At 39.4% G+C, this 23,242-nt stretch overlaps 1 protein-coding gene across 4 annotated transcripts in view; it reads left to right on the top strand.

Annotated features, from left to right (window-relative positions):
* SORCS2 (sortilin related VPS10 domain containing receptor 2) overlaps nt 1-23,242 on the top strand; it is an 847,342-nt gene that overhangs the window by 737,176 nt on the left and 86,924 nt on the right. For all 4 annotated transcript variants that reach the window (XM_038400342.2, XM_043512489.1, XM_038400346.2 and 1 more), the window contains exons 9-11: nt 8,385-8,564; nt 17,026-17,172; nt 18,683-18,785. In XM_038400342.2, coding sequence (XP_038256270.1) covers nt 8,385-8,564; nt 17,026-17,172; nt 18,683-18,785 — 430 coding nt within the window. The remainder of the gene's footprint in view (nt 1-8,384; nt 8,565-17,025; nt 17,173-18,682; nt 18,786-23,242) is intronic.

Here is a 23,242-nt window from a genome sequence, read left to right on the forward strand (position 1 = left end):
CCCTGTATTTTCAATATCCACTTTAAGGTAGTGGGTCTATACTGAGTCTTTACTTCTTTACTTTATCTGGTTTGAACCAGATCTCATTATGTGATGCTGAGATAGTTATACATTAGATTGTAAGCTGTTTGGGGTAGGGACCTGGTTCATGACTAGGGCTCTAGATGCTATGGTAATATACATAATAAATAATAATGTTGAAACCAATTTACTCTGTTACTATAAGACCCATTAATAGTCAGAATAGGTTAACAAAAAACACTGAGCAAATGAAGTGATTTTCAGTCAGCTGTGTTAGTTTAATTGTTGCATGGAAGAGTCTCATAACTTTAACCCACTTCTCACCTTTGTAAATAACCCTTGGTGGTGGTAATATCTCTTCATAGGCTGCTAGTGCTACAAGTTTTTCCTGCATTCATTCATTCCAAGTTAACGTAACTAGATACCGACATTTTATAATGTAAAAGCAACATTCTCTTTTATTTCCTACTGCAATTTAGAAAAGCATAATGCATGGCTCTAAAAAGATAATGGAGTGGAAATATTGTGAATGAAAATGTCTATTTTTTTACTTGATCTCTATGTATCTGTACTATATTGCCAAATGGATAATAAAATAAAAGTTTCCAGGTAATAGAAACCAAGGCAAAAGAGAATAGGAAATAAATAACCTGTTATTGCCTCAGAAATGGTTTGTTTCTTTTACCTTTTCAAAGTGGTACATGGATCTTTCATATACGCTTTTCACCAAATAAATAAATAAAGATAGAGAGATTTTCTTAATTTGGCTACCACCTGGAGATTTTAGAAATCTTAAAGAAAAATATGGGTTAGGAAAACAAAGTTAAACTCCTCTACACAATTTTGTTTGACACAAAGCTTTTATTGCAACAAAAATATAACTGTGCGTTTTCAGATTCCCCTTCTCACAAAATAAGATACATATAATGAGATCAGATCTTCTCTTAAGTGGCTCTGAACGGAATCACACATGCAACAGTCTCAGTAATGTGCTCCGAATTTTAACAAGGAGCTTGCTCCAAACTTGTCTGTATCAGCCAGGGATACATATGACACTCCCATGCTGAAATGTCGTTTTCCTGTCAATGACCCATTAGTTCCATATTGTTTTCCCCCTATAGTCCATCAGTCCTTTCATTCCCGTTTTTCTTGATCCATTATGCTCCCTCTTCCCAGCACCTCTTGGAGGCTTCCCTAGGTGGCTCCACTCCTTGGTGGTTGTTCCTTATAGCAGCAGTGGTAGCAGCAGGAAGATGTCCTGCAGCCTTTTCGGATAGTAGCAATAGCAGGCCTCTGGCTATGGGGTATTTGGTCAGCTGAGCAGTGAGTTCCCCTGGGACTTGCCTGTCTGGTGCATGTGTGTGGAGGCTCGGCATTGGACCCCCATTGTTTCCATTGGGTGATTGGGGTCAGGGAGGGGAATGGATTCCAAGCTCCCTTCAACTACCAACTATTCAGATTCTCAGCTGAAGCTGGATGGTGGGCTCTGGTGGGGAGAGAGGCAGTCTGCAGCTGCAACAGCATTTCCACTCTGTTGTCCCCATGCACTGATGGAGGGGCTGGTGAGGAAGTGGTGCAGAGACTATGTGATGCATCCTACATATACACTTAGTGGTGCAGTGAGCGATGAAGGAAGAGAGTTCCCCTTTTAGGATGTGCCACAGCAATGCGTGTAATGATATCTACTTATCACAGAGGTGTTGGGAGATTTAATCATCATTATAAACCAGGATGAAGGTGTTGATGAAAAATATTATATTGAGGTATTAATTACTGAATATGCATGACATAAGGCTAGTTTAAAACAACAACAACAACAAAACAACCTCTCCCCCTTTGGCTTCTGTACCAGATCTGATTTTTGGATAGAGGCTTGTGCATTTTTCCATGGTAGGAAGTCAGGTTTAACTAGTATTGAAGATGATCCATGATTTTCTTCTGACTTAACTCTATACAAATGCTATCAGTGACGTTCCTCACTACCACTGAAAGCAGAAGACTTTTGGAAAAGGTCCACAGAGGTCACTTTAGTACCTCACTATAGGCAGAAAGTAAAGAATTAATGAAGCATTGTGGACATTTGTCAGGAAATTGTAGAGATTAGATTTCTGTTATATGAATCTGGAAAAGTTCTTGCACATGTTCCTTGGTGGGTATTTACTGTTTCCTGAAAGAACACACACAATTGTGTAGAAATGACCTACACATGTCAGTTTCACTCAAATGATTTAATGCACCTGATTGAGATAGCTGCTAAGACAGGTACTGAACACTGTTAGCGCACATTGGTGTCCATGAGAATTGATGGCACTTTGAAGGACTGGGCCCAGTATATTGTAAATGTAACCACTTCCTGCGTTACTTCCAGCTCTGTGCTAATTTGAGAGTTTGCCTTTTCTGGTGTAGCTGTTAGATACGGGAAAAGGAATCTAGCTCAGAAGTCACCACAAGGGGAAAGGAATGGCACGATTGCATAGCTGTCAGGTTTGCTACACTCCCTGTTTTAATCATGGCATGTTTAGCCTGGCGAGCCTTTGATCACCAAAAGGATTTTGTAAGGAGTTCTATGTTAATTAATTCTGATTCAGCACCCTAATGCCAATCACCTGTACAAGTGTACAAGATTAAACACCATCAATCTGAAATTCACCTTTCTGTCTGCAAATTTTATCCTCTATACTCAAAAGTAACACCTAAAATCACTCTAACTGAAAAAAGTGACAGTGCTTGTGCTTAAAAGATTCCTTCCATTTTGAAAGATATTGCTGTTTCCACTGGTATTCCCCATTTTAAGCGAGTGGAACATCTCTCAAACCACTAGAATCTTTCAAAATGGAAGAATTTTTTTTTTTAAAGTGCAACCAATTGAGTGGGGGAAAACATTTTCAACTTGTTTACTCTCTGCATTTTACAGCACTTTATGGCCAGTTTTACTATGAAGGGTAGGGGAGTAGGTTACCGCAAACATATCCCTGAACCTCTAGAGCTGACCCCTGTGCAGTCCCATTGATTTCAGTGTAGACACAGGAAATATGAGGTTTAGCCTGATATTATGGTAGACAGTCATGAATAGAGCTGAATGAATTTTTTGACCAAAATTTTTTATCACCAAAAAATTAAGATTCAGGTTGACTGAAACATTTTGTGAAATAGATTTTGCCAAATTGTTTTGTCAGGGTGGGGAGAGGGGGAGGGGAGAAACCAAAAGGGGGAGGGCAACAGAAAAATCAAAATGTTTCCTTTTGAAACAAAGCACTTACATTTCTCTATTCAAAATGATATTTTGTTTCAAAAATTTACTTCAGTTTTATTTTTAAAATATAAAAGTTTCTTTTAAAAAATCAAAACAAAACGTGTTGTGTCTGGTCGAAGAAAATATTTCATTCTGCACAAAATGATTTTTTTTTTTTACTTTTGGTTCACTGAAAATTTTGATTTATTTTTTTCAGTCAACCCAAAATATTTTTTTCAGTTTTTTAGATCTGCTAAGTGAAGTGAAAAATCACACAGCTCTAGTCATGAATGTGAGATGATGATGATGAAGGGGAGGGTATGACAGGATTAGGTGGCAAAACATTAGCCGGCACAAAGAGGGGTCAGAGGAAACAACGGTTGAGACATAGACAGGGAGGCATGATGAAAGCCTTATAAGTGAGGAGGAGCCTGAACTATATTACAATTATTTAGTGTGTGCTCAGTGTTATATAAAGCACATAGGGAGACATGGTTCCTGCCTCAGAGAGCTTACAAACTAAAAAAATAAAATAAAGCAGAGGCAATGCAGTGAGGTGACCTGGATGGTCTTTTCTGACATGGGTTACCTTTGGGGGAAGAAGTAAGCTTTGAGAAGCGATTTCAGGGAAGGATGGGATGACAATTGGCATAGTCAATGGGGAATTCCAGGCATGAGGCCCCATGAAAGAAGGTATGAGGATGATCTCAGGAGAATCATAGAATATCAGGGTTGGAAGGGACCTCAGGAGGTCATCTAGTCCAACTCTCTGCTCAACGCAGGACCAATCCCCAATTAAATCATCCCAGCCAGGGATTTGTCAAACTGACCTTAAAAACCTCTAAGGAAGGAGATTCCACCACCTCCCTAGGTAACCCATTCAGTGCTTCATCACCCTCCTAGTGGAAAAGTATTTCCTAACAGCCAACCTAAACCTCCCCCACTGCAACTTGAGACCATTACTCCTTGTTCTATCATCTGCTACCACTGAGAACAGCCTAGATCCATCCTCTTTGGAACCCCCTTTCAGGTTGTTGAAAGCAGCTATGAAATTCCCCCTCATTCTTCTCTTCTGCAGACTAAAGAATCCCAGCTCCCTCAGCCTCTCCTCATAAATCATGTGCTCCAGCCTCCTAATAATTTTTGTTGCCCTCCACTGGACTCTTTCCAATTTTTCCACATCCTTCTTGTAGTGTGGGACCCAAAACTGGACACAGTACTCCAGATGAGGCCTCACCAATGCCGAAGGAACTGAATGGAGTGTGAGGTGGGATTGACTGATGGAACCAATGTGTTGCAAGTACTGATGAGAGCAGGAGCGGAAATGATGTGCAAGATAGGAAGCCAGTGGAGAAATTACATTAGAAGGGATGACAAGCTTGGAGAGGCAAGCAGGAAAGATCATTTTAGCTGCAAGGAAGATCAGTTCTGCCACAGGAGGCCCAAATGTGCAGCTCTATAATTTGAATATGGAAATGAAAGTACTAGTGGTCAAATGTTAAATGGGCACAGTAAATATGCTAGAGAGTACACCAAAACCTGACTTGAGACAGAAGGAGGATTCCAGGTTCTTGAGGACTTTTAAAGTCAGCTGAAGGGTCCTGAGCCAATTACATCAAATAAATAATGTGCAGGTAGGAAGGTTAATGGCAAATTAAGAGAGCAGCATGGCTTTGAATAGCCTACAGAAGGGAGGAATGAATGCATAGCTTATAGGATCTGCTGAGATCACAGCATGATATAGTGTGGCTGCAGGCAATGAATTAGATATAGCAATAAAAACTGCCCTCTTTGGAACAAGATATTTGCTCTCTCACACAGTATCTTATTAGTTAAACCTTTCCCTACTGACAGGAAGTTCTGCCTAGCAACACATTTGCTAAAGGTCCAGTCTTGCAAAGTGCTAAATGTCCCCTGTGAAGTGGTGAGCACCCACTGTAGTCAATTGGAACTGAGAGTGCTTAGCAACTTACAAAACTGGGCCCTAAGTCTGTTAAGCATTTATCCTTGATGACCATTTCTTCAGTTTAGCTCTAATAGCGGAAGATGATAATATGAGCAAGGAAAGGGAACAGGACGGGGGATTATTCGTAACTTTCTTTTAGCTTGGTGTGCACAACCCATGTACCATTCAGAAGTTTAAAAGATGTTTTAAAACCAGGTATGAAACTTGCATCTTTCCTTTCTTCCATTAATTTCCTCAGAGTTATATCAGCAACATTTGGCCAGATGATGTTCCTCGGAACTGTTGGAAGGCAGTATAGGCAAGTAATGGGGTTGTAAATGGTTGGGGAAATATATTGAAATAGACTATGCTGAAAAAATATCAATAATCCTGAACTGAAAAATAAAAATCTGCAGTGTAAAACCTGAATGGAACAGACTGTGCCCGAGAAAGGTGAAAGGCACATTTGGTTACCCTCTGTTAATACCGCAAAAAGAAAAGGAGTACTTGTGGCACCTTAGAGTGCCACAAATACTCTTTTTCTTTTTGCGGATACAGACTAACACGGCTGCTACTCTGAAATCTGTTAATACCAGCATTCTAATTCCTGCCAGACACATAAAAAGTAGCAACTGATGTCTTGAATAGGATGAGTACACACTCCACTTTCTTACTATTGATAGTTGCAATTGGAAGAGAAGAGTTAGTGAAACATACTAATTAGTATAAACTCCTCCAGTCTGGCCTTCTTGCCTTTCAGCTGTCCCCTGCCAGTCTGTCCAAAATCCTTTGTTAAAGTCATCTTCTTCTGTCACTGCTCCAGTCATGTTAGCTCCTCCTGAACTTCCATTGACTTCCCATCTCCTAACACACAAAATTCAAATGCCTCATCTTGAAACACAAAATCGCATCTATTCTTGCATCCATCTATTTCTCTGCTCTCACATACCTCTTCCCAGTCCTCTTGCCTTTTCTCCTTACTGTTGGATTTTTCCCTTATTTACATCAATGCAAATCAGGAATAACTTCATGGATGTCAATACAGCTACATCAGGGTAAAACTGTTGTGAGATGAGAATCAGATTAGTCACATCTCCCATTCTCAGCTTTGTTCCCCCTGTGTCTGGTATCAGTCTCACAGCTTATCTGAAAATTGTTTTTATCTTTTCTCTTTTAAATTCATGGGTAAACCCCACATCTCTAAGTAATCCCTCCTCCCACATTCTGATCAATAGTAGGGCTCAGGGGCACCCTCTTTTGCACTGTTGTCCTATGTTTCATCCTGCATTTGCTTTTCTCACTTTATTTAGATTCTAATCATTTGGGGGCAAGGAGCATGTCTTATCTGTGTTCTGTAAAGCATTGTGTATGTTTATGATATGTTATAAACATTTTACTATAATAATGCTCTTAAGACTTCTGCTGAAAGGCTGCTAATAGCTATGATAACAATTTAAGGGGTTTTTAGAACTTTTCACTAATGGATACCCTTTCAAACTCTTTATTCCTGTATTCTTTAGTAATTTATTTCTCCTCCCCCTCTATCCTTGTTTATTGGATAGGCAGCATAACTACTCTCAGGCTGTGTCAGGGAAGGCAAATATGATGTTCGTCATGGGTTATGGTGAACTACCAGATGTTGCATACCCATCCTCTTGCTTATTTATGAATAGTGCTGGCAATTTAAGACAGCAGAGTTCCATTAATGGGATTCTTTTAATAAAAAAAAAAAAGGGCTACTTCGGATTCAATACAAGTTTTACTTGCAAGGCTTTGGAGAATGGCTTTCAGATCAACCACATGTGGGAGATTTTATCTACAACAGAGGCCTTTCCCACAGGTTCATTTGTTTTGGCAGAGGTATCAATGACATTTTAAAAATAATTTGGAGTGGTGAATTTGATTCAATGAGACATTGAGGTTAACTCCTTTTATATACAAAAAAGTTTTTGTCTAGCTTTTCATTATATATACCTTCAAAAGAGGTGCGAGCTGTGCAGGGTAATCATTCCTATACATAGTCACCTCTTCTTCTGCACCTAGTCAACTCTTGTTACTTCTATGTAAAGAAATGGAAAAGTAATAAAGGTGTTTGTTACATATTTACTCAGATGTCATTCCCTCCTTCCACCTATCTATTTTTGGAAGCTCTTCTCGGAATTCCTTCTAGGTTGTCAGTGTTTTTCCATTAATAAGGTGACCAGAACTGAATACAATATGCCCAGTGGTTATTGCAACCAAGTTAGTAGAAAGGGGTAATAATCTCTCTCCCCAGATATGATGCTTCTGTGTGTGCAACCCAAAATTGCGTTGGCCTTTTTGCTGCCATATCCTATTGCAAACACAGGTCCAATTTTCTGTCCACTATTACTGTCTATTTCAGCATTGCTACTTCCTGATTTCTTCCTCTGATTGAATATTTGTGTATTGGACTATTTTCCCCAAGATGTATTAGCCTGCATTTTTCCTGCAGAGGATGGAGAGAGGAAACAGGGAGTCCAGCAAAGAGGCTATTGCAATAAGCAAAGCGTGAAATTATTGAGAAATGAATGCAGAATGTTGTTGTTATTATTTAATATTTATATTACAATAAAACTCAGTGGCCCTGCTGGGCTCGGTGCTCTGCAAACACATAGGAAGACATGGTCTCTGCCACAAAGAGTTTTTCTCATTCTCTAGGTCCCTTTGTAATATATCTCTGTCCTAATTGGTGGTTGCATTTCATCCTATTTTAGATCTTAAGGAGATTTCATGGACTTTTGTCTATGTCTTGTAATTCACAAGTAATTCACATTCTGTGTCCGCTCAGTCTTAGGAATCTGTGCTGCAAATGTGAATATTGGTGGAGGTTTTGTGATGCAGAAACCTGTTGACTAATAATTGTTTTAAGAACTCCAACCCATTTCCAATAAGAAACAAAAGCACCTCCTTCAGGCATTAATAAGTGGTTTGGATTCCAAATTCTAGGTGAAAATTCTATATCCCATAATCTGAGAGAGATGGGATATAGTAGATTTCCTAGTACCTAGGCTGAGAGAGCTCATAGTCAGGGATCTTTAAAGTGTATCTGTTTTCTCTGGCACTTGACTCTCATGACTAGTTTGTTTTTTGTCATGTAGGCACAATAGTATCTTTTTTTTAATTGCCAATTATGATTCATCTTGTATCTTATTTCTTTTTCTGCAGGATTTACAGATTATCAGTACGGATGAAAACCAAATATTTGTGGCTGTTCAAGAATGGTACCAGACAGACACGTATAACCTGTACCAGTCTGACCCACAGGGTGTATACTACTCCATTTTACTAGAGAACGTCAGGAGCACTAAGCAGCCAGAAGAGAATGTGCTGATAGATATTCTGGAGGTAGGGTGCTATGCAAATATTAGAACTTTGTTGCTTTCCGTCTCTTCCCTTATCTCTCCTACTTTATGTTATCAGCAACTCTAATTATGAATGTAATTAATTTTATAGTGATAATATTCTCCCCAATTTTCTAGAGTGATGAGAAGGGAGTACTGTATTACTCTAATTCTCCCTCCCTATCCTCTTCCTCCTAAAGTGTTGGTCGTTGTATAAAGACACAGTTTCCAAGGATGTGCAGAAACAAGTTTAGTATTTTTCACTTTCTTCAAATATTGGGTCTGGTGTTATTTCAAGTACTGAAGAGTCAAGCAGTAAGATTCAGTTAGCACTAGTTTATTGTGGAAGGAGGAATATAAACAGCTCTGAAATTGTCTTATGTAACAAAATTTAGCTTCTAGGCAATACAACAATACTCTTTTTGGCCTTACATTTGTTTTACAATTTGTCAGCATTTCAGATGCTAGCTGCTTTGTCTGAGAAACCAATGAATGTAAATATCAGATACTATGTAAGTCCATTCATTGAGTTTTGCTTACATACTTTTTTTTTTAAACCGGGAAGCCTTTTAGCCAATAGGGTCTCAGAAAATAGCAGTTGTATGAGCCTAGTACTGTGTCTTTACATGTTGACCTCGACAAATGAAGAGACAACAACATTAGATTTGAGTCAGACCACAAATCCTCTTACTTTCTGTAGGCATTTTTTCCCTAGAGGCGCTGCTGTGAGAGGAGCCATCTTTGCAAATACTCATCTCCTCTATTTTAAACCTGCAGCAGTTGGCTAAAGAAAAAAGGAAAAATAGCAGTTTAGGGAAAAATTGCCATCAATTCTCTTGTTCAGAAAGATGATAATGACAACACTTGAATTTAATAGTCTGCTTCCTCTGGAGCTTTAAAAAATATTCTTACTAAATGCACAAGACTTCTTTACAAAGCATTCACAATACTCCTTAGCCTGGCACGTAGGGTTAGGAAGGAGTTAAATTATTCTCTCTGGTATTGTAATTGGAGGGGGGAAATGATGGCATGCTCCAAATTTTTCTAATCTCCTCCACCTTTATATAACTCCCTCTTTTTCAACAGACTGCTGTGAGATAAGGAGGTGTGACATAATTACCACCCTCCCAGTTCAAGAACTGATTAATGTAGGGGGGTTCTGCAGGGAACAGAGGGTATGGAAAAAGTCCACCTTCTTCCTCTTGTGTAATCAGAGTCCCATGTGCTGCTTTTAATGACAAAATATGTTTTTGCTGCTTTTTTGCTCCTGTTAGCTAGGCAGAGCCAGCACAGCTAAGAGGAAAGAAGCTGGGTTCTCGTCTCCTCCGCCATCTTCTAGAGCATGGGTTCTCAACTGGAGGCCACAAAGAGGTGTTAAGGGGTCACAACCACTCTGCTGTTCCCTTATTACTGAGGAATTGCCAGTATAGAAAAGGTTTGGGGCTACTGGTCTTGAGTATTGTTTACTAAAGTCCGTTCAGTTTCACCTGTGCAAGCCCACTGAGGTTCAGGGAGTTGCAAAAGTGTCACTGAGGGCAATATCTGTCCTGTGGAACCTCTATTATTGGTGGTTCACAAAAAGAAGAGATCCTAGATTATTTCCAAATTCCAGATTTAGTTTGTAGAGCTGGCTTTAAAAAATACTTATAATGGAGCATATTTAATAAGGAATGATTGAGACACAATAAACATGGAACCTTACAATGCCATTCTTATGTAGTCAATTTTCAGAAAAGAGCTGCACTGTACATGGACAAATTTCTCTGCCTACTTGTAGAAAGTTTAAAACTTGCAGATCGTTTCTGCAATATGGTGAAATACAATTAGTGTTTGTTTTCTCTACTAGAATGTGATGAGCAATAATATCTACAAGGGTTTTTTTGTGTTGACTTAGTTACACTGTACAAAGTAGTTAATAAAAATAAGGCTTTAGGGATTGCTCGGCGGTTGTTGATTTTGAGGTTTTTTTCTGACTTGGGATATCTTGCAGGGTGATTCAATAGAAGTGTCTTGGAAAAAAAAATCTTCAACTCCAAACACAGATAACCCTTAATGGATTAAGAATTTCTCTTTCAACTAATGTATAATTCTGCTTGAAATTTGCACAGTTTGTCTTTATTATCTTCCACTGGCCTCATTTCATCCTTTACATGTGCATCTGCTTTATAGTCTTTTAGAGATTTTCCCCTGTCTGCATTCATTTTCCTTTATATCCTTTATCTCTTTTATACAGTACATCTTTTCTTCTCTTGTTGTATATGTGCGCAGGGACTAACCTTTAAAATATATGTTGAAAAGAAAGAAAGAAGCAGTGAGCAGCGATTCAAAGTCAGTATGGTCTTGAAATACTGTACCAAGTGCTGTCAAAGTGAACCAGCCACAAGCTTAGCATAGAGATCATTGCAAAACAAGCATGTTGATATCATGTTTCATGAAAAGAGTGGGAGTACTCATAAGTAAAGGTCACAGCATTGGACACTTGATTTACAGCATACTCGTATTGTGCTAGTAATTGCTTATTTAATACACCAAACTGCAGGCCTTACTCGTACATTTATTCCCCAATCATGAGACTTAGCCCCATTGATTTCAGCTGAGTGTTTGTAATATTTGCACAATTGACCATTAGGTGGTAACTACACACACTGTATGTTGTAAATGCTGAGGCGCCCTCTGCATGCTCCCCCTTCATAGTAAAATGGCACAGAAAAGTTCTGCAATAGTTACTACAGAACAGATCTGTGGTAGTTAGTGTATATCATACTGTCTAGTCATAAGAAGAAAACGACTGCCGAACAATAGGAGCTGTTGGCTGCTGAGTGCTGTTGAAAATCTAGATGCCTGAACAGGAGCTGAACTCTCTTGAAAACATGGTCATTTATTTAGGTGCCTCTATGGGAGCTGCTAGGCCCTGAGATCTTGAAAATCAGGCCTCATATGACTCCCATCACCAAGCTATCTGAGCACTTCACAGTCTTTCTGTGTATTTATCCTCACAACATCCCTGCTAGGAAAGGAAGGACAAATATCCCCATTTTACAGATGTGGAACTGAGACAGAGAGAGAGAGAGACTGAGTGACTGGCTCCTAGCAGGTCTGTAGCAAAGCAGGGCATTGAACCCCCATCTCCCAAGTCTCATGCTAGCACTTTAGCCGCTGGATGAGCTTTCCTCTCAGTGGGCTTTGGATCAATCCTGGATATTCTATCACCATGCAAATCATCAGTAATAAAATAATAATTAGTATCAAATCTATACCATGTTAACAAGTCTGCTGTCCCATAAGTCTGCAGGCAGAGCTCTCATTAATGTTAATATCAGAGGGAGTTTGGAATGAGGGCAAATATACTCTTAAATATTACAGATTGAGAGGGACGAAAGAGTATGCAGAATAACAATCTCAGTGAAAACTAGCCATTCCTGATTGTACCGAGAGCTGAGAGAGGGAGAGAACATTTTGGCCTGAATTCAGGGAATGGCATTTAATCTGGCAAAGTGTTTCTCTTCTTGATGAAAACTTTAAAGAACGTGATCCCAAAATCACAGGGCAAGCTCTCAGTTTTAAAAGTCTCTCTTGCCACACACAGGAACTCTCCTTGCGTCGCTGCTTCTTCTTCCTTTAGCACATCTGTGTCCCTCCATACACCCTACTCCCCAAAATGTAACATTCTGGTCCTGTTGTACTTCCATTAGATTCTGGGCCATGTGATTCCTCTGAGCAGGTTCTGAGAGCATAGATACCAGAAGGGATCATTATGATCATCTGGTCTGATCTTCTATATACCACAGGTCATAGAACTTCCCCAAAATAAGTCCTAGAGCAGATCTTTTAAAGAAACATCCAGTCTTGATTTTAAAATTGTCAGTGATGGAGAATCCCAACCCTTGATAAATTGTTCCAGAAGCTAATTATTCTCACTTTAAAATGTGCACTTTATTTCCAGTCTGAGTTTGTCTACGTGTTATACTTTTCTCTGCTCCATTGAAATGCTTATTATTAAATATTTATTCCCCACGTACCAACATGGGTACGTAATCAAGTCACCCCTTAATCTTCTCTTTGTTAGGATAAATAGATTGAGCTCTTTGAGTTTACTCCTGTAAGGCATGTTTTCTAATACTTTAATTATACTCATGGCTCTTCTCTGAACCTCTCCAATTTATCAACATTTTTCTTGCATAGTAGACACAAGAAAGGGACACACTTTTCCAGCAGCCGTCACAGTGCCAAATATACAGGAAAAATAACCTCTCTATTCCTACTCAAGATTCCCTTGTTCATGCATCCCAGGATGGCATTAGCTCTTTTTGGTCACAGTGTCAGACCGGGAGCGTCTATTCAGCTGATTATTCACTACAACCCTCATATCTTTTTCAGGGTTGCTGCTGCCCAGGATAGAATTCCCCATGGCATACTTTCCTTTTTCCTAGATGTATACATTTACATTTAGCCATATTAACATGCCTATTGTTTGCTTCTGCCCAGTGATCCAAATCCCTCTGATTCAGTAACCGCTCATCTTCATTATTTACTACTCCTCCAATTTTGTGTCAGCTGCAAACTTTATCAGTAATGTTTTTATGTTTTCTTCCAGATCATTGATAAAATTGTTAAATAGCATAGGGCCAAGAATTGACTCCTGCTGGACCCTACTGAAAACACATCCACTCTATAAGGATTCCATGTTTACAACTACGTTTCATGTAATTTTATTTTATATCGTTCTAGTTTTTTAATCAAAATATTGTGCAGTACCAAGTCAAATGCCTTACAGAAATCTAAGTACCGGTATATTATGTCAACACATTACCATTATCAACCAAACTTGTAATCTCCTAAAAAAAAGCATCAAGTTAGTTTGAGAGGCTCTGTTTTCCATAAATCCATGTTGTTGCATTAATTACAATACCCTTCTTTAATTCTTTATTAATCAAATCTCTTATCAGCCCCTCCATTATCTTACCTGGGATCAGTGTTGGCTAACAAACCTATAATGACCTGTGTCATCCCATTTACCCTTTTTAAAAATTGGCACAACATTAGCTTCCAGTCTTCCAGAAGTTCTCCAGAACTGCAAGACTTACTGAAAATCAACAAAAAGAAAAGGAGTACTTGTGGCACCTTAGAGACTAACAAATTTATTAGAGCATAAGCTTTCGTGAGCTACAGCTCACTTCATCGGATGCATCCGATGAAGTGAGCTGTAGCTCACGAAAGCTTATGCTCTAATAAATTTGTTAGTCTCTAAGGTGCCACAAGTACTCCTTTTCTTTTTGCGAATACAGACTAACACGGCTGCTACTCTGAAACCTGAAAATCAACATTAATAGTCCAGCAAGCTCATTAGCTAGCTCTTTTAAAACTCTTGAATGTAAGTTATCCAGACCTGCTGATTTAAAAAAGTCTCATTTTAGTAGCTGCTGTTTAACATCCTCCTGAGATAATAGTGGAGGGTTGTCAACATCACATGATGAGACCATATCATCTTTTTTTCCTCCAAATACAGAACAGAAATATTTATTGAACACTTCTGCATTTTTTGCATTATTATTGATAATTCTACCATTTCCACCAATACCATAGTTGAGATTTGTTTTGTTCCTAATACATTTAAAAACACCTTATTGTCCTTAATTCTGCTGGCCATAGATTTCTCCTTGTGTCCCTAGGCTTCCCCTAGCAATTTTCTGCAATTCCTAACTTCTGATTTATATTCATTACTATCAACTTTCCCTTTCTTTTGTTATATATTGTTTTTTGTTTTGTTTTTGTTTTAAACTGCCTTTGCTTCCCTGCTAAATCAATTTGGGTTTTTTAACCAGTATGGCCTTCTCTCCTGATTGTGGGAATGTGTCAGAAATCAATGGTTCAGAAGCCAGATTAGTGATCAACATTACCCAAAAGAGTCACAGTAGTTTGTTGCACATTGATCTCTTTCTTTCTTTTCCTTTTACTATGAATTTTTATTGGAAAAGTTTTCATAGACATTTTAAAAGAACAAAAGAAAATATAAAACCCAAGAAATTAAATGAACATAGCTCTGTTCATCTAGCTTGCCCCCATAGTCTTTAATTATAGTACCCAATCATCCTCACTTTCTATTGAATGATGGAGCGCATAATAACTAAACTAAACAAATGTCTAGGGTCGGCCGTGAGCTGGAGTAAAATAGCATAGCTGTATTCATTTGGCTGGCTTTTAGTCATACCTCATCAACTCCACACAGGGGGACATTAAGACAACCACAGCTTCACATGCACCGACCTCTGAGAATCATGGTTGCTGTATGTGTAGCTGAAATGGACATGAATGTTCTTTCCCCTTCTTAAGCTCCATACATTTATTATATTTGTAATGTATTTGCTATTTAACTTGCACAGAATTTTTTGGAGTGTTTTGGTTATTCAATAACATTTTATTGTCTGGAAAATAATTCATCTTTATTAGTTCCCAATATATCCTGCAGAATGCCTAGCAATACTGAAAGCACCCACTTGCTTCTTGTTGTTCAGTGTGACACATCTCATAGAATCAGTGACAAACACAGTGTAATAATCATAAAAGTACACCAAGCATGACACAATTCCTAACAGGCCCCAAAATAGCAGAACCAGGTTGAGCATAGTATACCACAGTGCTTTACTGTGGCTCACTGGCCAAGTGCCCTTTCAAAGCTTTGAGTTGTACAGCTCTGTGTTGAGCTCTTCAAATAGCCTTTGGTAGTGGCTGTTCAAACTCAGCAGACAGCGGCTCCACCTCTGCGCTCAACCCCCACAGAAACTTTTCCCCGCTTGCTTCACAAATATTATGCAGGACACAACAGATGGCTATAGCCATTGGGATGTTTTTTTCACGCAGGTCCAATCTAGTGAGTAGACAATGTCAGCATCCCTTCAGTCTACCAACAGCACATTCAACTGCTTTTATGCACCTGCTGAATTTGTAATTGAATATTTTCTTGATGGTGTTGAAGTGACCAGTGTATGGCTTCATGAGCAAGGGGTAGGCTGGATCCCCCAGGATCACTATTGGCATTTCCACATCATCAGTGGTAATCTGCTGGTCAGGAAAGAAGGTCCCTGTTTGTAGCTTTCTGAACAGTCCTGTGTTCTTAAAGATGTGCGTGCCATGCACCTTCCCTGACCAGCCAACGCTGATGTCGGTGAAGCATCCCCAGTGATCCACAAACACTTGCAAAACCATAGAAAAGTAGCCTTTTCTGTTGATGTAGTCTGTGGCAAGTTGGTTTTTGGGGATATGCATGCCATCTATTGCCCCACCACATTTCAAGAATCCCGTAGCTGCAAATCCCTCTACTATGCCTTGCACATTACTGAGAGTCTCAGTCCCATATAGCAGGAGACAATTAATGGCCCTGCACACCTGCATGAAAACAAACCCCACAGTGGATTTTACAATTCCAAAATGTTATCCCACGGATCAGTAGGCAATCTGGTGTTGCAAGCTTCCACATTGCAATTGCCACTTGTTTCTGTGCTGTTAGTGCAGCTGTGATTCTGGTCACTGGCACTGAAGGGCTGGGACAAGCTTGGTATACAAATCCAAGAGTGTGGCCTTGCACATCTGAAAGTTCTGCAGCCACTGCTTGTCATCCCAAGACTGCATTGCAATGCAATCCCATCACTCAGTGCTCATTCCTCAGGCCCAGAAGTGAGGCTCCACCATCTGCAGCTGCTCTGTGAATACCACCAACAAACTTGAATTGGTTCTTACTATGCCCAGCAGCAGTCTGTCCTCCACAAAATCATCACACTTTTTGCTGAATCAGTTCTTCTTGTGGCTCTGCAAATACCGGAGGATCATGCATCCTGTGCTTACAATGCTCATGACAGTAGTACAGAGCTGTGCAGGCTCTATGCTTCTGTTGGAGATGGCAGACAGTGAGGAGGGCAGTGCGGGTTTGTGAAATTTTGGGAAAATTCTGGGAGATAGATGACATTATTGGATGGAGAAAGTTGCATGCTGAGAAGTTGACCCCTTGCTCTCAGTCACTCCTGCCGTGATTTTTTTCTGCCCCACCATGGATTGCCAAAACTTCCCAAAAGAGAGTGCACTGGATGGTGCTGAGTTGCACATAGGGATACTCGCCCACAGTGCACTGCAGTGTGCATTGACACAGCCACTCCTGGTGAGTATGCACAGTGACGACTCAAGGAGCCACATGTGCCAGTGCACAAGCAATATAGTAACTGCGGCAGCTTCATGCCAACGTAACTTGTATTGGCAAAAGTTTGTATTGTAGACATGCCCTTAATGTCTTGAAATATGTTCAGAAACCAAAAGCACCAACTGTTGGGGGTTTTTTAAATGTCCATTCTCTTCCCCTTTAAGAGTAAGTAAGTATCTGGAATATTCAGTTTGTAAGGAACTTCTAAATCAGGAATGATCCAGGCTGAAGAAGTGTTCGCAGGCTGGTCATTAACCCTCTTAATTTTATGCTCCAGGTCAGAGGCGTTAAAGGAGTCTTTTTGGCCAATCAAAAAATCGATGGGAAAGTTACAACTCTAATAACCTACAACAAAGGCCGTGACTGGGACTATCTGACCCCTCCAATCTCTGATATGAATGGTAAACCAACTAACTGCAAACATGTAAGTGGTTCCTTTTAATGACTCCTATGTTTTGTCCTGTGTGCACAAGAACTATTTGTAGAATATGCTGAAATATAAATAATGAACAGTCGTTAAATCATCTCAAGCACCTAGTACCAAGCTATATTCTCCTCTAATTTACACTGGATATAGATGTATGTATTCTCTATAACCGTGCACCTTCACAAGTTATTGGGCCAAATTAATCTCTGGTTGCTCTATCTGCAGCATCGCACCTTCTTATGTTAGACTTGTTTGACTTGTATGGGACAGGTGTGCTCTAATTTGCCTTCTGTGCATCCTGATCCAATGCAATCAGTCATTTATTATAAATTATTTTACACAGCAAGGAGCTTGTCTGGGAATAAGAGCACTTCATCAATAGGATTAAAAATATGAACACCTTTTATTTCTGTTTTTGCATTGTATTATTTTATCTTAAAACACAATTACAATTACCCTATTATGGGTGGGGGGAGGGAAGTTACACAGTTGCCTGGAAATGTAAGTCAAATGGCTAGTGCTGTCAAAACCCCTTTTCTTTTTGTGAATGGACGTTATTATAGTTTATGTGTCCCAGCTACCCACAGCATTTTGGATTTTTTGTTGAGACAGCACTGACAGATCCCCTGTGTCTTTCTCACAGGCTCTCTGCTCCACTGGACTCTTAGATCCCTGCACTGGGGGCAAAATATACGTTCGTAGTCAGGGGGACAGACTAATCTTTATCCCTCTCTGCATAGTAGGAATAAAAGACTGAGACTGAGGGAGATGTTGACTCCCTTCAGAAGACTGAGCTACAGCAATACATGGTTCATGCTACAGGGCTTGATCCAAAGCCCACTGAAATCAGTGGAAGATTCTCATTGACTTCAATGGGCTTTGAATCAGGGTCTCAGTCCTCACTTAGGGTGTGATCTTGCTCCCATTAACTTTAGTGGGAGGAATATTGAGCTCCATGAACCACTGTGGAAAGAGCAGAAGGCAGTAAGTTAATTAACCAGAGATATGATCAAGCTCACTCCAAAAATGACATTTAAAAATATTTTTCATATAATGATTTTTTTTCCTGATAGAAGATGTTTCAGTAGAAATAGTTGTTTTTAATCTAATTCTCTTTTAGCTGATAAATGCATAAAGGCAGCCCAGGGATGATGATGATCAACAACAACAAATAAATCTTTGGTGCGTTTTATTGCTTCTTCAAAAGATCCAAGCAGTCACTCTGTCACAAAGTTATTTTGTGCTATAATTTCACACTGCCTCTGTCTGAATTGCAGACCTTGTTTTAAGGCCATGGAAATATACAGAGCCAGGATAATTGGTTACCACTAGATACATCACACTAATATTTTATTCTGGACCTTGCCTTGTAAAATTCAGTCACTTCCCTGTTTTTGTAAGGCAGTTGTCACTGCATGCTAGTTTCTGATTGTGCATTAATTACCAAAGTAGCAGAACTGCTGTTAACATCTTGTAAAATACTGTGTTCTTCCTCTTATCCTTAAAGCCTGATTGCCATCTTCATCTCCATCTCCGCTGGGCAGACAATCCATATGTGTCAGGAACAGTCCATACCAAGGACACTGCACCTGGGCTCATAATGGGCGCAGGTAAATGCACGAAATTGCTTTTTTTCCCCAAAACGTTTTTTGTGCATCACATTTAGTCTCATGAAGAATAATATATTGACTGTATTATAAACATTGCCCTAGTGCGTTTGCGACTGAATATCACTGATTTTAGGGAATTTGACTGGTCAAATGTGATTGGTCAAATTGTTGAAATGGAGGTTTTCAACCTTTCTGCTGGGTAGCCTGCAGGGATTGGAAAGAATTATTTATCCCAGGATGTCACAAATGGACAGGTGCATTGTGTGTATCTAACTATCTATCAGTCATTTATGGCCCCCATTACCATTGTGTCTGAGTCCCTCACAATCTTTATTCTAACAGCCCTGTATTTATTCTTACAGCCCTGTGAAGTAGGGAAGCGCTATCATCCCTATTTTCCATGTGGGGGAATGAGGCACAGAGAGTCTAAGTGACTTGCCCAAGGTCACACAGGAAGTCTATGCTGGAGCAGGGAATTGACTCTAGGTCTTCCAAGTCTTTGGCAATTGTCCTAACCACTGGTCTAGCGTCCTCTCGTCATATTTATATAGTGAAATGTTTCATCTTGTTCTGCAGGATCATGTACTAGCTTCTGAGACCATTGTTGTAATCTAGTATGGCAAATCTTTTTTTTCTTTACACTTAATGCACATATAATTATCTTACAGTATTTATTAACTTCTTTATCCATGACAAGGCAGGTATGAGAGATAAGGTAAAAGTGGCTATTGCAGCAACGTGTTGGAGTCAGGTTTGGGTTCTCTGTCATGCCACATGTACTTGTATTGCATCAGAGCAGTGGTCTCCAAACTTTTACCTTGTGATCCACCTTACCCCTGTCTGCACCCTTCCCACGGAGCCGGAAGTGGGGCCATAGGTCCTTGAGGGGGCTGATGCTGGGGCCACAGCTTCGGGTAGGAGCCTGTGGCCAGCGGCGGGGCCCCAGGCATGGGGCAGGCAGCCGGGACTCTGGGCACGGGGCAGGCAACCAGGGCCCGGATCAAGTGTGGAGTTGGGCGCCATTACCTCCCTGGCCCCTGTGGGAGCTGGTCCAGGCCCCAGCTGTGCCCCCTGAATGTTACTCCACATCCCCCTAGAGGGGTGCTCCCCACAGATTGAAGACCTCTGCATTAGAGAGAAGTGACTAACTACCTGTAACATATAAAATCCCCATAGATATGCTGGCCAATCAATATAAAAAATGTCCATATAAATCTGCTTTGCTTTTTTACCTTTGTCACTCAACAATTCAGTTCCTCTGAATGTCATGTTTCTTCTTCAAGTTATTGAGACATCAGGTTTGAGCTATAACATCAGTTTATTTAGGTTTTGTTTTCTTATTTTTGTGTCTCATGTTACATTTAAATTAAACTCACACAGACACACACACATAAACACAGCTACTCTGTTCGGAAAAAATATATTTTCTCATCGTTATTGGGTGTTCTGTCTCAGTTTATACCAGTGGAAGGTTTGACACCATCAGTTTCTTTGATAAACTCTGGCAGATGGCATACACCTTCCAAAAACAAAATGTAATTGCTAATTATTGTTTAAATTGTCCTGTGGCTAATGAGGTGAAAACTGTGGTGAAGTCCTACCCCACTGAAGTCAATTGGAGTTTTTCCATTGACTTATGAAGCCAAGATTTCACCCAATGTCTTTAAACTTCACTTTTCTATAAAATATCCAAATTAGATTTTTTTAAGTTACATGCATGTATCTTGGCATTTTTTAAAAGAAAAACAACAACTTTCTTTGTGGGCAGACATTATAGAAAAGTATCATAAATCTATTCTATTGTATTCTGTTCTTTTACATGTATGATGCCCTCAACACCATAGTATCTGAGCACCTTCCAGCAGTGCATGAAGCAATGTGACAAATATTGGTTACATGTGGTTCATTCTTTCTCTCAGCCTCTCCCTCTGTGTGTGCACTGTTGTGTTTGGATTTGGTAGGGTTGTTTTTATTTATTTTTAAAAGGTGGGTTTTATATCAGGAAAGGCTAAGGAAGTGCCCTTGGCATAGAAGGTGGTGAGGCTAGTCTGAGAGCAGCCCCTGAGAAAGCTCTGTCTCCTGCATGGATGAGCTGTATTCTTGTGTTTAAAAAGTTCTATTGTGCCTGAGAAGTACAGTTGTCAATTACAGTCCTCATCAAGGCGTTTTAGGCAATCTTTTAGATCTCCTGGGCCCAAGCCTGTGAGAGCTTTGAAGATGTGGACCAAGACTGTGAACTAGACTTGATTGAGTCTAGTTCAAATTAAAATGCTTTCCAAACTATGGGGCTATCCCTAATAACCCTTACCCATGGGAGTAGTCCTTACTCCAAGGAGTAGTCCCACTGAAGTCTGTAGGGCTATTCTTGTGAATAAGGACTTTTCCATGGTTAGCAGTTTGGAAGAGTTGGCTCTAAGTGCACAAAGGAGTCAATCAGCATCTGAAATACAACTGTCTGTGGCAGCACAAGGGAGCAACCAGGTACACAGCTGGCAGACATCTCTCTACAAAACAATATGGGGTGGCCCAGAACACTGGGGCAGACCTATATGCTGATAGAATGTGCTATGGAATCAGTGATGTCCAAGTCAAGCAGGGAAAACATCTTGGTTTCTGAGGCCTCTTCTGAAAGCCCCTCTACCCAGCAAACTATTTGCATCAAGGAAGAGGAAAGGCCGAGTCAAATTACATGTATCACCTTGGTGTCGAGTCTTTCAAACCTGGTGCACGTAAGTGATGAAATGAGAGGTGTTCAGTCTTATCTGGCAAACTTCGTACAATAAACACACACTTCTCACCAGACATACTTTACACCCGGAGACAGCCTGTATTTCCTTTGGGGCCTGGTCAGAGAATTGATGAACATATGCAAATCAGTAGGGGTAGTGAGTGTTTCAGCTTGTATGAGAATCAGTGCCTTTGGGCCACATCATGCTCTGAATGAAATAAATGGGAATTTTACCATTATTTTCAATGAGAGAAGGAGTAGAATGTTGGTGTGCAAATCACAGGGCTCAGGATATTGAACTGAGCCCTGTATATATATTGAAATATATTGAAATATATTGATATTATTTTAATTTCAAATAATTATAATTAAATAGTGAACAGCATTAATACCTAGAATGCTTTGGACAGAGACATTAATAGGATGTTAACATTGCATCATTTTAAGCCCCAGCATTTGTAATTTACAGAATGAAAATTCTACTTTATTAAAATTTCATAAATAGTTCTGAGAAATAAATATTGTTAGTATTTAAATGTATGTAAATTGTGCAGACAAAATGTTAAATTTAATAGCGGCATATTAAAACATTATTTTAAATAACTAGTTTTCTCCCTTTAAGGAATGTAATAGGATTTTACATTTACATGTGATTTTACTGCATTTTAATCTTGGCAAAAGCTTCTATGGGATAAGCTATTCAACATGGACCAATTGATGTGTAAATTTTTACGTTCAGCCTCAAACCTGTAAAGGATTCTTCTGTGAAAAATGCTAAGAGAAGTGTAAATTTTCAGATTCCAGTTTACTGACTTTCTGTTCTTAGCCGCTTTCCAGTTAATAAATCAAGCAAATAGTACATATTGCACTCTTGAACAAATTGCAGAGGTTAATTAAAATATATATTGAGTACTTCAGCTGCTGTACAGAATGGTTAAGTTACTCTTTGTCATCTCTGGCCCAGATGTGCTGTATTAACAATTACAATATGTTGTATTAACGTTCATGTCTTCATGCATGGAGATTGTATGTTATGACACCATTGTAATAAAGGAAAAAAGAACAGGCAGATGTTTGACTTTTACTGACACACACAGATTCAGGGTTCTCCAGATTTTCTTTCCCCACACCCTCCCATTATAAAACAATAACTTCAAATTGCCAAACAAACACCACTTGGCTGGGGCAGGGCCATTTGACCAAAAAATAGTTTTGCCTCATTGCTCTATTATGTGACTATTAGTTTTGAAATAAAAAAACTATTGGCTGGCTAGCCGTTGCTTGAAACAAATCACATGACTATGTGAGCTAACAATCTGTTAGACATTACAGAAACATCTGGAAGAGGATATGCATGATATTATGCGAAATTTGGCGGGGGACACCCCATATTTGAAGAATTTAAACCTATCCCATTCTGGGTTGCATTTGGGTACCTATTTCTTTGCATTGAAGCATGCCTTCCATAATGTAGACAAGAAAAAGATTTGAAAATTAATTAATTAAATAAATGATTACATAACACACAATAATGAATGGAAAATGTATTACTGAAGAAAGTTAAAACGGCATGAAAATAAAATAAACAAAAAGGTCACACACTGGCTTGGGTCATAGAAGGGGTGTCAACAATGCTCTGAGTAACACTAAGTTTTAAATTGCATAAGAAGAACAGAAACAAAAATTGAGGGAATTCACTTGAAGTGATTCAAGATAGTGGACAGGCCTA

This window comes from Dermochelys coriacea, chromosome 4 (assembly GCF_009764565.3).
Source record: "Dermochelys coriacea isolate rDerCor1 chromosome 4, rDerCor1.pri.v4, whole genome shotgun sequence".
NCBI lineage: Eukaryota > Metazoa > Chordata > Testudines > Dermochelyidae > Dermochelys > Dermochelys coriacea.